Raw genomic sequence first — 20,826 nt, forward strand, 5'->3', positions numbered from 1 at the left:
CTCCCCATGACCTCCTGCCCTATACTGCCAGCTGCTTCTGCCCCCCCCCTCAGGCCTCTGCATCGATAAAATGCCAGCTCCTTCAAGAGGGAAATCTGCCGTCTTTACCTGGTCCGGCCTACATGTGATTATAGGAGAAAGTGAGGACTGCAGATGCTGGAGATCAGAGCCCTGAAGAAGGGCTCATGCCCGAAACGTCAATTCTCCTGCTCCTTGGATGCTGCCTGACCTGTTGCGCTTTTCCAGCAACACATTTTCAGCTACATGTGATTATAGACCAGTAACACGTAGATTCCCACTCTGCCCATCGCCCTTCCCTCTCCCTGTCCCTCCCTCCGCAATGCTGTCCCCATTACCTTGGCGGTGTGCTCCATTGTAACCACCACCTTGGTGTCAGCGTTGGCCACCAGGTCCATAGCTCCACCCATTCCTTTCACCATCTTCCCCTGAAACAGAAAGCACAGCATCGCAGACACACCAGTGGGAACAGAGTCTCAAAAGAAGCTCACCAAAGATCCTCAGGCAGCACCTTCCAAACCCACCACCACTTCCATCTAGAAGGACAAGGGCAGCAGATACATGGGAACACCATCCACTGCAAGTTCCCCTCAAAGCCCCTCCCCATCCTGACTTGGAAATATATCACCGTTCCTTCAGTGTCACTGGGTCAGAATCCTGGAGTTCCCTCCCTCAGGGCATTGTGGGTCACCCTACAGCACATGGACTGCAGCGGGTCAGGAAGGCAGCTCACCCCCACCTTCACAAGGGGCAACTAGGGACGGGTGATATAAACCCAACCCAGCCAGTGATGCCCATGCCCCGTGGGATGAACTAAAAATCCCTTCACGGCCTTTCAAGATTAACATAATGACCAGCAGTCAGAACAGGCCATTCAGTTTCTCAAACCTACTCCACCATTCGACAAGGAGATGGCTGAACAGTCTGTGGTCTCAACTCTTTCCTGTGTGGCTCCCTCTGTCTCAAATATAATTAGGGACAGGTAGCTGGGATGTGAGGAGGGTTAGGATTACAGCCAAATCAATGGATCAAACCATACTCATTCACTCTGCAGGAGCAGGCAGTGAAACAGGTGAAGGTGGAGGAGACAGTGTGGGGTGACCAGGTCTGTTCACATCAGGACGGGACCCAATACAACCTGGAGTAGGTCACTGCCCTCTGGAGCACTCTGGGCTGGGGACAGAGGGAGGGGGTTTGTGAAAAGGCAAGGGTGATCCCATGGTGCAGAGGACAACAGAACAGAAGAATAAAAATGACATTAACTCCTATAAATAAAGGTGTGATACAAGGCACATTGATAAAGCAACAATGACCTTCAGAATACTGCCAATAAATCACACGCCCAGAGAGAGGGAGACTGTCTGCTGCAGTTCTCTGTTTTACTGAAACACTGCTAGAGTATCTGCCGGCAATCTGCCTGACACCCCAGCCATAGCTGACAAATCAACCCAACAGCACAGCGTCACACTAATCACTGCCCCAGTCCAAACACCTATTAAAACAGCTGACCGAGCACCAACTGGCAGGTCCGTTCTCCCTTACAGATGTAAACTACAACAACTTTCATTAACATAATGCACTTCTCCTCATTAACAGAGTGGGAGCTGGTACAGAGGCTGAGAGCTGTGTGTGTGTGTGTGTGTGTGTGTCGGGGAATGTGGAGCAGAGTCTCGGCAGCTGAGGGCACAGCTATCAGTGATGAGGCAACTCCAATCTCAACATTCTCCCACACACCCCCACCTCCAAGGTAGAATTCCTCAAAGGAGGAGCTTTTAGAGACAGGCAGGAACATGGGAATATAGAAACTAGGAGCAGGCGTAGGCCATTCAGTCCCTCAAGCCTACTCGGCCATTCAATAGGAATCATCATTTAACAGAAGAGGGCCGTCCAGTCTGTACTGCCATGGCTGATCAGCCCACTATCTCCCCACACTCTTTAATCCTTTTATCCCCAAGAACTACATCTCACTCCTTATTGAAAACATTTAATGTTTTGGCCTCAACTACTTTCCATGACAGAGAATCTCACAGACTCCCCACTCTCTGGGTTAAGACATTTCTCCCCAGTTCAGTCCCAAATGGCCTACTCTGTGTCCTTAGACTGTGACACCCTGGTTCTGGACTGTCCAATCATCAGGAATATCTTTCCTGTGTTTACCTGGTCTAGTCCTCTTTCTGAAACTAGCTCATTATTCTAAACTCCAGGGAGTGCAGAGTCAGAGTCATACAGAATGGAAACAGGCCCTTCAGCCCATCATGTCTATACTGACCAACAAGCCCCAAAGAACAAAGACAATTACAGCACAGGAACAGGCCCTTAGGCCCTCCAAACTTGCGCTGATCCATATCCTCTAACTCAATCTGTCGCCTATTTTCTAAGGATGTGAATCCCTGTGCTCACTGCCCATTCATGTATCTGTCTGGATACATCTTAAATGATGCTATCATAGCCACCTCTACCACCTCCACTACCTCCACTGGCAACATGTTCCAGGCACCCCCCCACCCTCTGTGTAAAGAACTTCCCACGTATATCACCCCTAAACGTTCCCCTCCCACTTTGAACTCGTGACCCCTAGTAATGGAGTCCTCCGCTCTGGGAAAACGTTTCTTGCTATCCACCCTGCCTACACCTCCCATGACTTTGTAGGCCTCAATCAACCTCCTTCTTTCCAATGAAAATGATCCTAATCTACTCACCCTCTCCACATAGCTAGCGCCTGGCATACCAGGCAACATCCCGATGAACCTCCTCTGCACCCTCTCCAAAGCATCCACATCCTTTCCGTAATGTGGCGACCAGAACTGTACACAGTAGTCCAAACGTAGCCAAACCAAAGTCTGAAGAAGGGCTTATGCCCGAAACGTCGATTCTCCTGTTCCCTGGATGCTGCCTGACCTGCTGCACTTTTCCAGCAACACATTTTCAGCTATCACACCCTGGTCAGTCTCCCTCTGTCCTCTCCCCCCGTGCTACCACACCCTGGTCAGTCTCCCTCTGTCCCCTCTCCCCATGCTATCACACCCTGGTCAGTCTCCCTCTGCCCCCATTCCCAGTGCTATCACTTCCTTCCAATAGTGTGGCGACCAGAACTGAACTCAATCTTCCATCTGTGACTAATATTTTATAAAGTTGTAAGAAGACTTCCCTACTAGTATATTAGCACTGGCTCAGGAAGGCAAGCACCCTGTATACCTTCTTCCCCACCTTGTCTATCTGTGCTGACACCTTCCAAGATCTGTGGACTTGTACACGGTTGTGAAGGTGTAAAGGTGCACTGTACCTTTAAGAGAGTTGAATAGCTAATAAGGACGCACAGAGAGTCCTGAACACAGTAACAATGTAACAGTTGGTTGAAACAAATGGCAGCAGATGGGTTGCCATGAAACCAAAAACAAATTCAAATTCGGCCACTCAGTTTAAATTATGCCCTAAGATACCAAAATCCAAACAAATTTAAATTTAGTATTTTGATAATATTAAAACCAATGAAACAGTCCGATGTTTTGAGGTATAAAACTGGGCATTTTGTACAGTTAGGGGGAGAACTGCCTAAGACTAACAAATGCAGACTGCTAGCTGAAGAGTTCCCTGTCTGTGTGGAGTCTATGGAGAATCTCCAGAGGAAAATCCACAAAGGAGAATTGGCAAAGCTGACTGGGTCTGAACTGTGATTTTTTTGTAAATCTTAATCGGGATTATTTAAAAATTGGATTAGTATTGTAGAGTGGGAGGTAAAAGGTAGGTTTAAGAGAAAAGGAGCTGTAAATAGTTGTTGGTTTTAATATTCTTGGTTGGACTTAAAGATTAAAATTGTTAATTTTTACGTTAAATGGTGACCACTGGGATAGTTTTTTCCCTCTCGAAATGTAACAGATTACAGCACGGGGTGAGCGTCTCTGTGTGTTGCACAGGGGTTAGCAGAGGGGTTTACCCCGTGCCGTAACACCAAGGTCTCTCTGTTCTTCAGTGCTCCTTAAGAAGCTAACATACATTGTCTACATCCTGCTCTTATTAGACCTCCCAAAATATAGTGCCTCGCACTTATCAGGATTAAATCGTATCTGCCGTTGCTCTGCCCAATTTCCCAGCTGACCAATAGCAGACTGTATCCTGAGACCATCCCCCTCACTACCAATAACACCCACCAACTCTCATGTCATCTGCGAACTTACTAATTAAACCGTCTTCATTCACATCCAAGTGGTTACTGTGAATAACAAACAGCGAGGGGCCCAGCATCGATCCCTGGGGTACACTTCTGACCACAGGCTTCCTCTTACAAAGCCAGCCCTCCACCACCACCCTGTGCCTCCTGTTTGGAAGCTAATCCCGGATCCAGTTTGCCAACTTGCCCTGGATCCCCTGGGCTCTGACCTTTTGGACCAGCCTTCCACGTTATAGGCCTGACTGAAGTCCATGTAAACCACCTCAATACACTGGGCTGAGGGGGAGGCTGGGCCAGGGGCCTTGACGGGATGAATCCCTGTCCAGGACTCTCTCCCACATGTGACGGGCTTTTCCATGACCAGACTAGGCCCAAAGGTACCTGCTGTGGGGCCATTCTGTGACTGAGCCTGCACTTCAGAGTCTGGGAGCTTTGCAGGATATTGATTCACCTGGGGAGGCATCAGTCAGGGACTACCTCCCCCTCCCTCCAGCTAATTGAGCTTGTGTTGTTTACTTTTGAATCCCATAACCAAATTATCTAATCACCCACAGAATGACATTACAAAGCCTCCTGGTAAGGTGATACCAGGACATGGTGCTGCTGTGGACAGACTCCAGAACACCATTGCCAGGCCAGAGTACCACGTTATGGTTTTACTCCAACAATGGGACCTGCTCACTAATCAGTCAGGGTGATTACAAACTCGTTAGAATCTAGTAATGTCAGGAAGTACTGCCCAAAGCAATTATATATCCAGGGATTTATAACCAACTCTGAAAAACCACTCACCGGAATCATCCAATTGGCCAAATCCCCAAATTTCGATACCTGCATCCCACCAAGCATCGTCATATTCACATGGCCCCTGGAGTGAGACAGACAGACAAACAGAGACACTGAACCAATTCCATTCAGTAAAACCAAAACCACATCTGCTCATGACAGCCAGGAGTTTCAGTGTTCATCTCAAAAAGCCTGGATTCTGGATTAGTGGTGCTGGAAGAACACAGCAGTTCAGGCAGTATCCGAGGAGCAGGAAAATCGACGTTTCAGGCAAAAGCCCTCAAAAAGCCTGGAGTCAGACACAGACAGCACAGGGTTGGACAGAGTAAAGCTCTCTCTACACTGTCCCCCATCAAACACTCCCAGCACAGGGACAGCACGGGGTTAGATACAGAGTAAAGCTCTCTCTACACCGTTCCCCCATCAAACACTCCTAGTACTGGGCAGCACGGGGTTAGATACAGAGTAAAGCTCCCTCTACACCGTTCCCCCATCAAACATTCCCAGGACAGGGACAGCACGGGGTTAGATACAAAGATTCTTGTAACTGTTCATGAGACGTGGGCATTGCTGGCAGGAGCAGTGTTCATCACCCAGAGGGCAGAGGCAAATCAGCCCCATTAGAGTGGGTCTGGAGTCACATGTTGGCCAGACCAGGTAAGAACGGCAGTTCCCTTCCCTATAGGGCATTAATAAATCAGATGGGTTTTCAACAAATGACAGTAGTTACATAGTCATCATTAGATTCACTTTTTCATTGCAACTCCTACTGGATTTAAACATCACTATTTGACGTTATAGGATTCAAACCCCTGTCCCCACAACACTGGCATGGGATTCTGGATACCTAGTCCACAGACATTACCACAACGCCACCACCTCTGTTGGTCAGATTATTAGTATAGATCTGAACTCAATTGGACTCACCAAATAAACACAGCGGCTACAAGAGCAGGTGAGAAGCTGGGAATACTGCAGCAGGTAACTCCCCAAAGCCTGTCCACCATCTACAAGGCACAAGTCAGGAGTGTGATGGAATACTCCCCACTTGCCCTGGATGGGGGCAGCGCCAACAACACTCAAGAGGCTTGACACCATCCAGGACAAAGCAGCCCCCACTCAATTGGCACCACATCCACAAACATCCCCTCCCTCCCCCACCGACCCTCAGTAGCAGCAGTGTGTACTGTCCACAAGATGCACTGCAGAAATTCACCAAAGATCCTCAGACAGCACCTTCCAAACCCACCACCACTTCCATCTAGAAGGACAAGGGCAGCAGGTACATGGGAACACCACCCCCTGCAAGTTCCCCTCCAAGCCCCTCACCATCCTGACTTGGAAATATATCACCGTTCCTTCAGTGTCACTGGGTCAGAATTCTGGAATTCCCTCCCTCAGGGCATTGTGGGTCACCCTACAGCACATGGACTGCAGCGGGTCAGGAAGGCAGCTCACCCCCACCTTCTTGACGGGAACAATTGCTCGCCCAGCCAGTGATGCCCCCGCCACCTGTCAACACATTTTAAAGCAGCACCTACCCCCGGATCATGGCGAACGACTCATCGCTGGAGAAAAACGAGGCTCCGGGAAGAACAGTAACTGTCTCTTTACCTAAAGGCAGCAGAACAGACAGACATGCTATTAGCTCTGAGCCCCACACTGTGAATTCAGGTGTTTGTCTGTTCCTCAACAGTGAGTGGGCAGTGCCTGGGTTACACCTTCACCACAGCTCCATGACTGGGCCGCCAGAACAGAGGCATCCCTGTCTGTTCAGGAGAGACAGTGAGGGTCACATCTCTGCATTGGAGAGAGAAAGGAGGCTCTATGAACTACCACAGTCACCTCCAACCCACCCCCCCAGGACTGGAGGGGGGGGGGGGGAATTAACCTCGATAACCTTGAGCTGCTGGGACTTTCCTGCTATGCCCTCCAGCCAATCAGGCTCCTGAGCGAACTGACTGCCAGTAGTCTCAGCCCCACCCATGCACAGTCCTCTGCCACCCCACACAGGTCCCTCCCCACTCCCACACTCCTCTCCCCACCCATTCTCATGCTCTCCATCACCTCCCCACAATCCCTTCCCCTCCCCTGGCCGGCATTCTCCCCTCATCCCTCCCCCATTATACTCACCTGCATTAATGAGGTCTGCATCTTCCTCCCCCTCCAGTGGGTACGGACCCTGTCAGACAGCCAGAGAGCAACAGTGAGACAGAGCGCGATGGCGACAGCGAGAGACAGAGCAGGATGTCTCCCTCTCAGTTACCAGCAAATGCCTTTGATGATTCAGTCAGCTCCATCCCCAGGCCCCTGTCTCACTGAATCCAGTGATTCACTGCTCCCTTTGCAAATCTCAACTTGTTACAAAACAAAACACAAAAACATCCAAACTGGTTGTTTGGGACTCTTGGACAAACGCTGGGAAGACAGGTTTGTAACCAGTTGGTTCCACTCATTGGAAGATAGGCAAAAGTGAGGACTATAGATGCTGGAAATCAGAGTCCAGATTAGAGTGGTGCTGGAAAAGCACAGCAGGTCAGGCAGCATCTGAGTAGGAGGAAGGGCTTTTGCCCGAAACATCGGGTTTCCTACTCTGCCGATGCTGCCTGACCTGCTGTGCTTTTCCAGCACCACTCTAATCTAGACACATTGGAAGGTAGGCCATTCAGCCCTCAAGCCTGTTCCACCATTCAATGGGACCATGGTTAATCTGTGGCCTAACTCCATATTCCTGCCTTTGGCCCATAATCCCTTAACACCTTTTGCTTAACAAACATCCCTCTCTTACTCTCAGGTTTAAAACTAACACTGATCCCACATCTATGCCATTTGTGGAAGAGAGTTCCAAATCTCTCCCAGTCTATGTGAATGAAAGTACTTCCTAACATCTCTCCTTGAACAGTCTGGCCTTCATTTTCAGACTATGCCCCAAGATCCAAAATCTCCAATCATTGGGAATAGTTTACCTTTATGTACCTTGTCTTCACCTGTTAATGTCTTGAAGACTTGGATCAGATCACCTCTTAATGCTCTAAATTCTAGAGAAAAGAGGTTTAACTTGTATATTCTCTCCTCATAACCTCCCCCATGACGTCCAGCTATCATCCTGTAAACCAATGTGGGCGTCCCTCCAAGGCCAATCTATGGTTGTGAAGGTGTGGGTTGTGATCTGCTCTCAGTGCTCAGAGTGGGGTCTAACCCTCTCTGTCTGCCACTTGGTGGTTTGGTTTTCTGGAATATTACACGGAGCAGGCTATCCCCCCTTCCTCAGGAGGGAGGATCCTGCTGCTCTGAAGACTCCACAGGAAGAGAAATGGCACATGCTCCAATTCACTAAACCCCAGGGAGGGGGGGTTGGGGCGGGGGGGGATGCTGGGCACAGGTCCTGGTTGTGGTACACACTCAATCAGCACTGTGCAGAACCCCCATCCTCGGATACCATCTCAGTTGTGCCAGAGTTTGGTTATTTAAGTGATTCATGGGAGGTGTAGAATTTTTATCATTCCTTTGTGGAATATGGGGGTCGCTGGCTGGGCCAGTGTTTAGTACCCCGTCCCTAGTTGCTCCTTGTCAAGGTGGGGGTGAGCTGCATTCTTGACCCACTGCAGTCCATGTGCTGTAGGGTGACCCACAATGCCCTGAGGGAGGGAATTCCAGGATTCTGACCCAGCGACACTGAAGGAACGGTGATATATTTCCAAGTCAGGATGGGGAGGGGCTTGGAGGGGAACTTGCAGGGGGTGGTGTTCCCATGTACCTGCTGCCCTTATCCTTCTAGATGGAAGTGGTGGTGGGTTTGGAAGGTGCTGTCTGAGGATCTTTGGTGAATTTCTGCAGCGTATCTTGTAGACAGTACACACTGCTGCTACTGAGTGTCGGTGGGGGAGGGAGGGGATGTTTGTGGATGTGGTGCCAATTAAGTGGGGGCTGGATTGTGTCAAGCTTCTTGAGTGTTGTTGGAGCTACTCCCATCCAGACTGTTGTAGCCAATGTGGCTTGTTCAATGGTCAATAGTTACCCCGAGGATGTTGATAGTAGGGGATTCAGTGGTGGTAACCCCATTGAATGTATAGGAGCAGTGGATGGATTGTCTCAGATTGGAGATGGTCATTTACGTGGCACAAGTGTTACTTATCCATGCTTGGGCTGACACTGTCCAGATCTTGTTGCATTTAAGCACAGACTGCTTCAGTATCTGAGGAGTTGTGAACGATGCTGAACATTGTGCAATCAATCGGTGAACAAGCCCACTTCTGACCTTACGATGGAGGGAAGGTCATTGATGAAGCAGCTGGAGATGGTTGGGCCTAGGTCACTACCCTGAGGAACTCCTGCAGAGCTGTCCTGGAGCTGGGATGACTGACCAACACCTTCCTATGTGCCAGGTCTGCCTCTCTTTGGGGGGGATTTGCTGTGGAAATGCTATCCTTTTTCAATTCTCTTTCTCGTCACGGGTGTCAGAGAGATCCAAGAGGTCCACAAACTCTCCCCTGACAGCAGCTGTCTTTAGCTGGAACAGCTGGTCAATTATTTGTAGCTCATACTTGACCTTTGGTAAGGCTGGCACTGATTGTCATATGTAGATCAGACTGGGTAAGGATGGCAGATTTCCTTCCCGAGTGTGATGGGGTAAACGCAGGGAAAGTGCAGGTGGTAATTATCAGATCAGATATGATCTCATTGAATGGCAGAGCAGACTTGATGGGCTGAATGGCCTATCCCACAGCTTATGGTCCTTATTGGATCTGATCAACACGTGACTCCAGACCCAGAGCATTGTAATGGCCTCTTTACTGCCCTTAGAAACGGCTGAGTGAGACACCCTGTTGTTACTGAACGACGGGAATACGGAGTTTGGCAGCAATGCCTTTCCCAAGTGAGTGAAACCGATTTGACAGGAGCATCATTCCACACAATGGCTCTCATCTACAAGCCCCAGTGAACTCCACGTGCAATGGTTCAAGGGAATCACCTCTGCGTAAGAACGTGGAAAGATGGATAATTCAGTCTATGGCAGCATTGTCCCTGTGTCGTTGCATTTTGATTTGATTTAATAGTGAATTCAATAAATAGGGATCTGATGTCAGTGTCCTTGTTATCCAGATGTTCCAGGGATGAGAGCAGGGATACATTCCTGATGAAGGGCTTTTGCCTGAAATGTCGATTTTCCTGCTCCTCGGATGCTGCCTGACCTGCTGTGCTTTTCCAGCAACACTCTAATCTAGACCCAGGGAGACAGTGTCGGCTGTAGACCTGTTGTAACAATGAGCAAATTATAGTGGATCAAGGCGGTCTGGGAGGCTGGAGTTAATGTGTGCCGTGACTAAGCACACTGTCTCTGGAACCCAGTGTCCCCAGTGAGTTCTTACCAATCCCAGAACACCATTCTCACTCTGGAGATGGACGGTGATGTCAGGTCTGATGAAGTTACTGGCTAACATTGGCATCCCAATCCCCAGGTTTGCTGGTAAGTTCCAGTTAAGTCTAACATGGATCTCCAAAAGTCAAATCAGCAGCAACATAGCTCCAGCACTCTGCACTGCTTCCAATCTGGGAGGGTCTGTCCCACACACTCCTGTCTTACTAGCAGCCCCTGGATAAAGACCATCCAAACCTGGTTCAAAAAGTCAAACTCCATTCCCAGCTACTTTTCCCCCAGACCCAGCCCCACCCTCCTACGTATCTCTCAGCTCCCTTCCCAGCTCCCCCTCACATTCCTGATGAAGGGCTTATGCCCGAAACGTCAATTCTCCTGCTCCTCAGATGCTATCTGACCTGCTGTGCTTTTCCAGCACCACACTCTCGACTCTGATCTCCAGCGTCTGCAGATCTCACATTCTCTTGATCACACCATTCTCCCTGATCCATTCATACCGTCTCTCTCCAAATCCATCCTCACTTAATGAGCACTCAGCAATTGCCAGTAAATTTGTTTCTCTCGGTTTGGATGCAGGAATTCCTCCAGTCCCTCCCCAGCCAGGGCTGTATCAGCGGTGACCTGAATCCTGACCACAAGGGGGTAGATTCCTCACAGCTCCACGACCTAAAGCAAGTCAACTCAACCTTCATGATGTTGTTGCTGGGTTGAAACTCCCAAAGAACGGAAACATCTCTGCAGGATCTTCTCCGTCCACTCCCCAGCCCCCTTACACAGAGAACAGAAGCAGGAGAAGGCCATTCAGCCCCTCCAGCCTGCTCTGCCATTCAATAGAGGATCATGGCTGATCATCCAACTCGGACCCTTGTTCCTGCTTCTCCTCAAACCCTTTGATCCCTTTCATCCTACAAACTATATGTAAGTTCATCTTGAAAACATTCAATGTTCTAGCCTGTGACTAAGAATGCCACAGCTCCCCACTCTCTGGGTAAAGACATTTCTCCTCTTCTCTATCCTAACGGACCCACCCTGTATCCTTAGACTGTGATCCCCTGCCTGTATGCAGCCATTCTAACTGGCTGGACCTCCTGACGTGATGGGGCAACCATGACTGGCCAAAGACACAGCTGGTAACTTCACTGGCCAGCCAATGAGAATGGTTAGCTTTTTCCAGTTTACCCTGTCCCGTTGGAAACGTCTTCCCCTCCAACCTCTCAACCTTTAAAAGGCTGGACCCGCTGCTAAAGGATACCATACATGCCATCCTCAAACTCGAGAGCAGCTCGCCGAATGATGCGCTCCCTCACGACGTCAGCCTCCGTCTTCGGCTTGGGCTGAGAGTCCCCCAGCTTCCGAAGAGTTCGTCTCTGAATGGAAAGAACATCATATCATCACAGCAACACAGAAGCATCCGGAAAGATCCGGAATGGGGACACTGCCTTAAAGTATGACCTTTCTTAAAGGTATCTCAGAGCAGAGACTTGAAAGAATTTCTGGTACTTACATATTAATCTCTTGAAACGTGCATCTCCATTCTAAGTGATTAAAGTCTTAACAGCAATCTAGGTTTGTTCAATACATTCATATCAATTGTAGGACCCTTTGATCTTTTACTTATAAATTCTGTGCCTGATATATCCTCTCTCACTAGCACCTGACAAAGGAGCAGCGTTCCGAAAGCTTGTGTTTTCAAATAAACCTGCTGGACTATAACCCAGTGTCGTGCGATTTATAACTATGAATACTGAAGTTAAGGTGCCCTCTTAAGTCTAAAGTGGCTCAAGGGATGATGGAGGAGAGAGAGCTTTAGGTTTTTGGATCATTGGGGTAGTTCCTGGGGTGGGTGGATAAAACATGGACAAAATCGACATGGTGGGCCGAAGGGCCTGTTTCTTTCAGCGGGGTGGGAAACATTTGAATTCCTGGTAAACACTTCAGTTTGGAGACGAGTCCCTGTCATCTCTGGTTGCCATGGGGATAGAAACCCAAACGGAAAGCCACAGAAGATTAAGTGATAGTTTTTTTTGTACTGCTCTCAATAAAAATACAGCTCAGGTAAGACAACCTGATGCTGGGCTGAAACAGGGAAAATGGATTTGTGAAGGAGGCACAGCAAGGTATACCGAAGGGTTCTGTGACCAGTTGGCAGGGAACAGAATGGCTGGGGTTCCTGAGCAGTGAGCTCTGGGTGTACCCAGGGTATTAACCCTCTCCAGGAAAACTCAGGCAGAGGACAACAGGACTGAAAGGACCCTGGAAGGTTCAGCCTGCTTTGCGGGGGGGGGGTGCATTTCCTGGCAGTCTAGGTCACTCTAAGCTATTCCTTTACCACTTCATATCTACGGGCTGTAGAGAGAAAGCGCTTCATGATGTTGTTCAATGATACAAAACTGACTTCCATTTTCAATGTGACACATCAACAGCTCGTTAGTTACCCTCTGACCTACATTTATTTTAGCTGCTTACAATGTAATTCTTCAACAGTGAAATCCTGTATTTTGGTTCGTTCAGCTGGGGAATTCACCTCTTTTAAAAGTTAGTGCACTCTAAGTGGATTGTAACCGATGTCCTTCAGGTGGAAGCAATCAGCCATTCCACCCGGTCTGGTCAACACGAGACTCCAAAGCCCCCTCACCATGACCACCACCAGCCCACCTCCCGTGAGGAGGTTGACTCTTGATCTGAACAGGCCACTCCATTGATTAAACCAGAAGCACTGCTCAGGTCGTTCTACTATAATGCACAATTTTGCTGGAACACAATTGACAAACTTGAGACACTGTTTCCAAAGTGCAAACTTTAAAAAAAACATGTGTTGGCTGTAGCACGATTGCATCACCAACACTTTTAAAAGTGTTATTTGCATCGCATGGTTCTTATACAGCATGGGTTTGCACAGGAACATGACTATCACTCTACAGAAGAAATGACTGTACCTCAAACACACAGGCCGAGCAGTTCAGGAAGGCATCTCACCAGCACCTCCTGCAGGTCAGTTCAGGATAGACAAATCAATGCTGGCCTTAGCACCAACACCAGCATCCCAGAGTGTATGAAACACAGCATCTCCCAACTCTTTCCGTGAGGTACAGGAGGGCCACATGGCAATGAATGACATTGAAATAGACTCACATAATGTCCACGTCACAGGAGGAGGCCATGCTTTCACTGGTTGGGCCTGTATTTATTGCCCGTCCCTAGTTGCCCCTTTGTGAAGGTGGGGGTGAGCTGCCTTCTTTACCCGCTGCAGTCCATGTGCTGTAGGGTGACCCACAATGCCCTGAGGGAGGGTATTCCAGGATTTCGAAGCTGGCCAGTCAGTCCATCAGTGCTGGGTGCAGAAGGAACTATTCACCTCATGGGAAGGATGAGGAGGCTTTGGTGAGGGTGCAGAAGAGGTTTACCAGGATATTACCAGGACTGGAGTGTATCAGTTGGAAGGAGAGGTTGGACAAACGTGGATTGTTTTCACTAGTATCAGAGGTTGATAGTATTGCATACACCTCTGAGAAGTATGGGTAGGGAGGATAGTCAGAGACTTTTTCCCAGGGTGGACATGTCAAATACTAGAGGCCATTGGTTTAAGGTGAGAGGGGGATAGTTTAAAGGAGATGTGCAAGACATGTTGTTTTTAAAAAATATAAAACGCAGAGGGTGGTCGGTACCTGGAATAGACAGTCAGGGGAGGTGGTAGGAGCAGATACAATAGCAAAGTTTAAGAAGCATTTCAACAGATACAGGGACAAGTAGGGGTTAAAGGCAAATTAGATCATGGGAGAGGCAGACGGGATTAGATTAGAATGGCATCAGAACAGCCTAGGCATGGTGGGCTGAAGGGCCTGTTCCTGTGTTGCTCTGTTCCGCGTTCTATAGCGTTATAGAAACACAGGGACTTAGGGACAGGAGTAGGCCATTCAGCCCTTTGAGTGTGAGAACAACCCCCCCAGAGGGTGGTGGGACCTGCCTGTAAGGGTGGCACAGGGAGAAACCCTCAGAACATTGAAGTAATTAGATGTGCATTTGTGATACCAAGGCATTGAAGGCTTTGGGCCAAGTGCTGGGAAATGGGATTAGAATAGTGGGGACAGGATGGGCCGAAGGGCCCGCTTCCGTGCTGTATACCTCAATGACCCTATCAACACACTCCACCAGGAAGATCCTGCTTCTCCTCCCATAACCCCCCACTTCACTGTCAATCAATTCTCTCTCTAACACGGCCTTGAGTACATTCAATAACCCAGAGTCCACTACAGGAGAATTCCATAAAGTCACCACCCTGAGAGGGGGCGGGGAAATATCCTTATTGGTGTCTTAAAAAGGGAAAGTTCTTATTTTTAAACTATTGCTCCTCGGACTAGTGTCCAGCACAGGAGGACAGATCCTCCCCTCATCAACCAAGACCCCTCACAATCTGAAACTAAAACAGAATACTGGAGAAACTCAACAGGTCTGGCAGCATTTGTGGGGGGGTGAACCTGAGTTAATGTTTCAGGTCCAGTGACCTTCCCTCAGAACTACACGCTCTCTCTCTGCTGTCTCATTCTCAATCCTTTCACAAGCAGGAAAAGCTTCTCCCTCCCTCCTCTGCCCACCCATATGTTGCAAACCTCCATCAGATCCCCTCAGAGTGCTGTCAGAGCCAGGTAGTCGATTCAGAACAGCGCTCAGGAATCACAGAACATGAAGCAGACACAATGAGACAGAAGGAGGCCATTCGCCCCAATGATTGTTGTACGTCACTCTACCTGCCCACCACCTCCCCAGATCATCATCCACTCGATTCCTCTTCAAATAACCCTCTAATTCCCAACTACATCTAGCACACTGTTAGGAACACTGTTCCCACTGACGGCACAGGGAACCCTCTGCTGGGGAGCTCAGAGACACTGCACCCCCCCCATCCCATTCCACCAACTCCTGGCTGGGGGAGCTCAGAGCAGGGACGCGTTCCCCTCCCCCCCGGTGAGGGACGGGCTCAGAGGCCTGGATGAGCTCTGTTTGCTGTCACTTTTCTCTCATGCTGAGATGGGCTCAGTGGTTTTCCTCACCTCAATCCGTTTTTCATACTTGTCCCCCTTGATGATTCTCTGCACGTAGATACTGGGGATGTGGACATCTTCAGGGGCAAACGATCCAACGTCAACTATCTCCTCAACCTGGAAACACCATAAACAGACACAGTGTGTCAGCAACAACCCATCCTCCGCTCGCCCGCGATTCCAATTTCCCCAATCGATGATCCCGGTTGGATTCTCTCCCAGCCAGCTCAGAGACAGACACTCCCCTGAATGAGATCACTGCTCTCAGCTGGATCACTGACCGTAAACAGACAGGTCACAGCTGATCCCAGCTCAAACACAGTGACACTGTCTCAGGTTTGACTGGCCTGTCTCAAGACCTTTCCAGGAGCCAGGGGGCTTTCCATCCACCTCAGTGACTCAGCAAGGCCAGAGACCCACCAGGCCAGAGTGGGACATTTACACCCAGCACAGAGACTCTTCGAAAACTGCACTCGGTACACTCTGGGCTCCATGTAGAGGGAGCTTTACTCTGTATCTAACTCCCTGCTGTCCCTGTCCTGGGAGTGTTTGATGGGGACAGTGTAGAGGGAGCTTTACTCTGTATCTAACACAGGCTGTCCCTGTGCTGGGAGCGTTTAATGGGGGACAGTGTAGAGGGAGTTTTACTCTGTATCTAACACAGGCTGTCCCTGTGCTGGGAGCGTTTAATGGGGGACAGTGTAGAGGGAGCTTTACTCTGCGCCGACTAAACACTCAATACTGAGTTTGAAAGAGTAAAGCTCTCCTTACACTCTCCCCATAAACACTGCCAGCCTGGGGGTTGTGTACAGCATAAATGGAGATTTACTCTGTATCTAACCCCGTGCTGTCCCTGTCCTGGGAGTGTTTGATGGGGGACAGTGTAGAGAGAGTTTTACTCTGTATCTAACACAGGCTGTCCCTGTGCTGGGAGCGTTTAATGGGGGACAGTGTAGAGGGAGCTTTACTCTGCGCCGACTAAACACTCAATACTGAGTTTGAAAGAGTAAAGCTCTCCTTACACTCTCCCCATAAACACTGCCAGCCTGGGGGTTGTGTACAGCATAAATGGAGATTTACTCTGTATCTAACCCCGTGCTGTCCCTGTCCTGGGAGTGTTTGATGGGGACAGTGTAGGGGGAGCTTTACTCTGTATCTAACCCCGTGCTGTCCCTGTCCTGGGATTGTTTGTTGGGGACAGTGTAGGGAGAGCTTTACTCTGTATCTAACCCTGTGCTGTCCCTGTCCTGGGAATGTTTGATGTGGACAGTGTAGAGGGAGCTTTACTCTGTATCTAACCCTGTGCTGTCGCTGTTCTTTAAATCCCAAACGTATTCCCTCTTCGAGCAACACCATTTTGATCACGGAGCCCGGCTTGGTGCCGAGTGTGGCCACTCTCGAAGGACAGCCAGACTGAATGGTTTGGTTGAGACAGATTCAGAGTCTCTCAGAGACCATGGGATTGAATATGAAACTAAATTAAACAAATGCATGAGATGTTCATTCTTCAAAGATAATTCAATCTCACTATTAATCAAAACAAACCAATCAAACGCCCAGCTCTTCCTGTCTCACCTCCCTTATTGTATTTCAATCTCCCAGATCAGTTCAGACTGACCAATGGGTTTTGCTGGTTGCTAGGTTACCTCCTCACTCCAGCAGCTTGTAAATGCGACACTCAGTGAGGAAGGAGCAAGTTCTGACAGGCCCTGGCACTCGGAGAACACCAGCATCTCTCTGTCCATCTCGCTCCTGTACACCATCTCATGCTCGGTCACTCCCAACATCCGCATACACCTCAGACAGTGCAAGGCAGCAGCTGAACACCACTTTCTCAAGGGGCTAATTACAGACGGACAATAACTGCTGACCCATGCCAGGGATACCCAGACTGTAACTAAAACTACATGGGAAATGAACTCCCTGTGCTGCAGTGTTCAAAACCACTATTAGGGATAAACCTCACCACACTGCACCCCCCCCCTCCACCCCCACATACTGTACATTCCTTTCCAAATATCTCTCTCAGACTTGAAACTACTTAAAGACTGGCCACCCACAGTCCTCTAGGGCAGAGAATTCCAAAGATTCCAAACTCTCTCCTGAAACAGTGGCCCCTCTGTTTCTCGGAGTTGAGCCACTGTTCTCGATTCCCCTCAGCTTAGGGAGAAACCATCCTCTCAGCCTAGACATTCAAACCAAGACGTGCCTCCAGCCCAGGAGTACACACCTACCTCCACCACCGTCACTCTCGCAGCTTTACACATGGGCTGGTTAAAATTCCGCGCCGTCTTCCTGAAAGGGAACAAAGAGGGGTCAGGTGGAAAAGATTCAACACAGAGCCAATGGAACAGGGCAGACTGTCCCCTCCTGGGGAGTGGTGGGTAACACTATACACAGGTGCTCACAGAGGTCAGCATGATCAACGCAAATCGCTCCCCACTGCAGAGAGTGGGTTCCTGTATGTGGGAGCTCAGGGACACTGTATCCAGGGGAAACTACACCATTCAGCCAGGTAAAAACAATGACTGCAGATACTGGAAACCAGATTCTGGATTAGAGTGGTGCTGGAAAAGCACAGCAGTTCAGAAAGCATCCAAGGAGCAGGAAAATTGACATTTCGGGCAAAAGCCCTTCCTGATGAAGGGCTTTTGCCTGAAATGTCGATTTTCCTGCTCCTTGGATGCTTTCTGAACTGCTGTGCTTTTCCAGCACCACTCTAATCCAGAATACACCATTCATCCAGTCTTACCCCCACCCGATAGGCCCAACCAATCACAGCAATTTCCAAACCATCACCTAATAGAACTGGACAGACAGCAGGGAAGTAACGTCACTGGATTAATCATCAAAATCCCAGGACAGATGGATTCAAATCCCACTGGGCCACCCAGTGGGAGTTTATATTCAACTGATCAATCTGGGATTGAAAGCTTGCCTCAGTGATGGTGACCATGACAACCATCACCAATTGTCATAGAAATCCCATCTGGGTCATTAATGCACATTAGGGAGGAAGTTTTTTTTTTAAATTTATTCACAGGACCTGGATGTTACTCGACAGTATTTGTTATCCATCCCTCATTGCCCAGAGGACAGGTAACAGTCACCCACATTGCTGTGGGTCTGGAGTCACACATAGGCCAGACCAGGTAAGGAAGGAGGTCAGATGTTAGGGACATGAGTGAACCAGACTGACTGTTCCTGAGAATCAGCAACAGTTTCATGGTCATCATTAGACTGTTATCTCCAGATTCTTGATTAAATTCAAAATTCCACCATCTGCCATGGCAGGATTCAAACCCAGTCCATAGAACACTACCAGCTTTCTGGATTAACAGCACTCAGCCACCACCTTCCGCCCATACACTGAACTCATCTGGTCTCCATGTGACTCCAGACCCACAGCAATGTGCATGGCTCTGCACTGCCCTCTGGAATGGCCAAGTGAGACACTCACTTAGTGAGACACCTGGCTGGTGCCGGCCCAACCAGCAACACTCACATCCTGATGAGTGAATAGGACGGACAGACAGACAGATGGACAGACGGGCAGACGACCTGCCAACACAACAATAAGGTCACCTCACAGTCACAATCTGTGCTTTCTCTCCCATGAACAACCCGGACTCGACCCTGACCCCAACCCTGCTCCAGTCCAGACCCTGCGGTTGGTCCAGCGTCTGGAACACAACTTACCGGAACACAACGTTCCCCGCACGATCAGCTTTCCATGCTTTAATGAGGGCAAAGTCCCCAGTGATCCCTCGCTCCAGAATGTAGTGTCGGCCATTGAACTCCCGCACCTGAGGGGAAAACACAAAACAGGAGGGTGTCAGCTGCAATATCACCGTGAACACAGTGGGGAGTGGGGGGGGGGGGGTTGAATGGAGAGGATCCAGAGGGAAGGGAGAGTAAGGGGTGGGAGGGAGAGAGTGGGGTAAGGTAGAGGGGGCTGTGTAACCAATTTGATTGGCCTGATGTGATTAATTGGAGATTTAAACTTCAGGACCAGGATCTACAGCAGTGATATGTAGTCAACTACATAATACAGGTTTTAGCAACATTTGGAGCTTAAAAGAATGAGGGGATTTCAGAAATCTATAAAATTCTAGCAGGAGTAGATAGGGTTAATGCAGCAAGGATGTTCCCAATTACCAGGGAATCCAGTACTGGGCTCACACTCGATGGATATGGGGGGGGGGGGGCATTGTGGACTGAGATGGGAGAAATGTCTCCACCAGCGAGTGGGGAGCCGGTGGGATTCTCTGCCACAGAAAGTGAGTTTTTCCAAGGACTCTGACGTACTTCCTGGGGCGAAAGGGTTCCAAGAGCATGAGGAGTCGGCAGGAACAGGGAGCACGAACTGGAAGATCAGTCAGGACCATTCAAAAAGGCAGAATGGTCTCCTCTTGCTCCGAGCGTCCAATCCAGAGACTGCAGCACAGAGCCGACACAGTGGGTGAGTGAGGAAAGACGACTCTATCATGGGAAGCTCACACACCCTCTCCTCATCAGAGAGGTCTCAGGCTGGGATCAAAACACGTGACCACTCAGATTGTTCGAAAATACCAATGAAATCAGAATCATAGAAACCCTTCAGTGTGGAAGCAGGCTTTTCGGCCCATTGAGTTCACACTGACCCTCTAAACAGCATCCCACCCAGACCCTATCCCTATAACCCAGAATTTTCCATGGCTCACCCGCATAGCTTGGACATCCCTGAACACTATGGGCAATTTAGCATGGCCAATCCACCCTAACCTGCACATCTTTGGATTGTGAGAGGAAACCAGAGCACCTGGAGGAAACCCACACAGACACGGGGAGAATGTGCAAACTCCACACAGACAGTAGCCAGAGGGTGGAATCTAACCCGGGTCCCCTGGTACTGTGAGGCAACAATGCCAGTCACTGAGCCACCGGGTGCAGAATCCCTGATCCCACATGAAACTCCTACCTCACAATCCCAACTCATTCAGAAAACATCTCAATCAAATCAAACCAAGCACCCAACTGAGGACAGGAGGGAGAGAGGGACAAAGATGTTGTCACTATCAGCACCCAGAGACTGATCATCACAGTAAGAGGGCTCAGGGTGAGCTGGGAATTGGGCAGCAGATGGGAGATGCACACCATTACCTCTCTGGGCTCACTGGCGATGCTAATACTGCTGTCCTTGTTGTATTTTATTGGGGCCCCTCCTTCCTCAATCAGCGTCCCATAGGCAGTGGGGGTGAAAAACGCAGGGATCCCTGCACCCCCAGCTCGAATTCTTTCAGCCAAAGTTCCCTGGGAGAGAGAGAGAGAGAGAGACAGAGAGAAAGAGACAGAGAGAAAGAGACACAGAGAGAGAAAGAGACACAGAGAGAGAAAGAGACACAGAGAGAGACAGAGAGAGACAGAGAGAGACAGAGAGAGACAGAGAGAGAGAGACA

General features: G+C 49.4%; 1 protein-coding gene across 1 annotated transcript in view; it reads right to left on the bottom strand.

The window, feature by feature from the left end:
* LOC122565524 (succinyl-CoA:3-ketoacid coenzyme A transferase 1, mitochondrial-like) overlaps positions 1-20,826 on the bottom strand; it is a 45,253-nt gene that overhangs the window by 11,405 nt on the left and 13,022 nt on the right. Inside the window, exons 5-14 of the mRNA XM_043721578.1 lie at positions 20,531-20,680; positions 19,088-19,194; positions 17,623-17,683; positions 15,398-15,505; positions 11,602-11,716; positions 10,342-10,436; positions 7,106-7,154; positions 6,514-6,586; positions 4,979-5,054; positions 357-446 (exon numbers count right to left, since the gene is read on the bottom strand). Coding sequence (XP_043577513.1) covers positions 357-446; positions 4,979-5,054; positions 6,514-6,586; positions 7,106-7,154; positions 10,342-10,436; positions 11,602-11,716; positions 15,398-15,505; positions 17,623-17,683; positions 19,088-19,194; positions 20,531-20,680 — 924 coding nt within the window. The remainder of the gene's footprint in view (positions 1-356; positions 447-4,978; positions 5,055-6,513; positions 6,587-7,105; positions 7,155-10,341; positions 10,437-11,601; positions 11,717-15,397; positions 15,506-17,622; positions 17,684-19,087; positions 19,195-20,530; positions 20,681-20,826) is intronic.

This window comes from Chiloscyllium plagiosum, chromosome 2 (genome assembly GCF_004010195.1).
Source record: "Chiloscyllium plagiosum isolate BGI_BamShark_2017 chromosome 2, ASM401019v2, whole genome shotgun sequence".
Lineage (NCBI taxonomy): Eukaryota > Metazoa > Chordata > Chondrichthyes > Orectolobiformes > Hemiscylliidae > Chiloscyllium > Chiloscyllium plagiosum.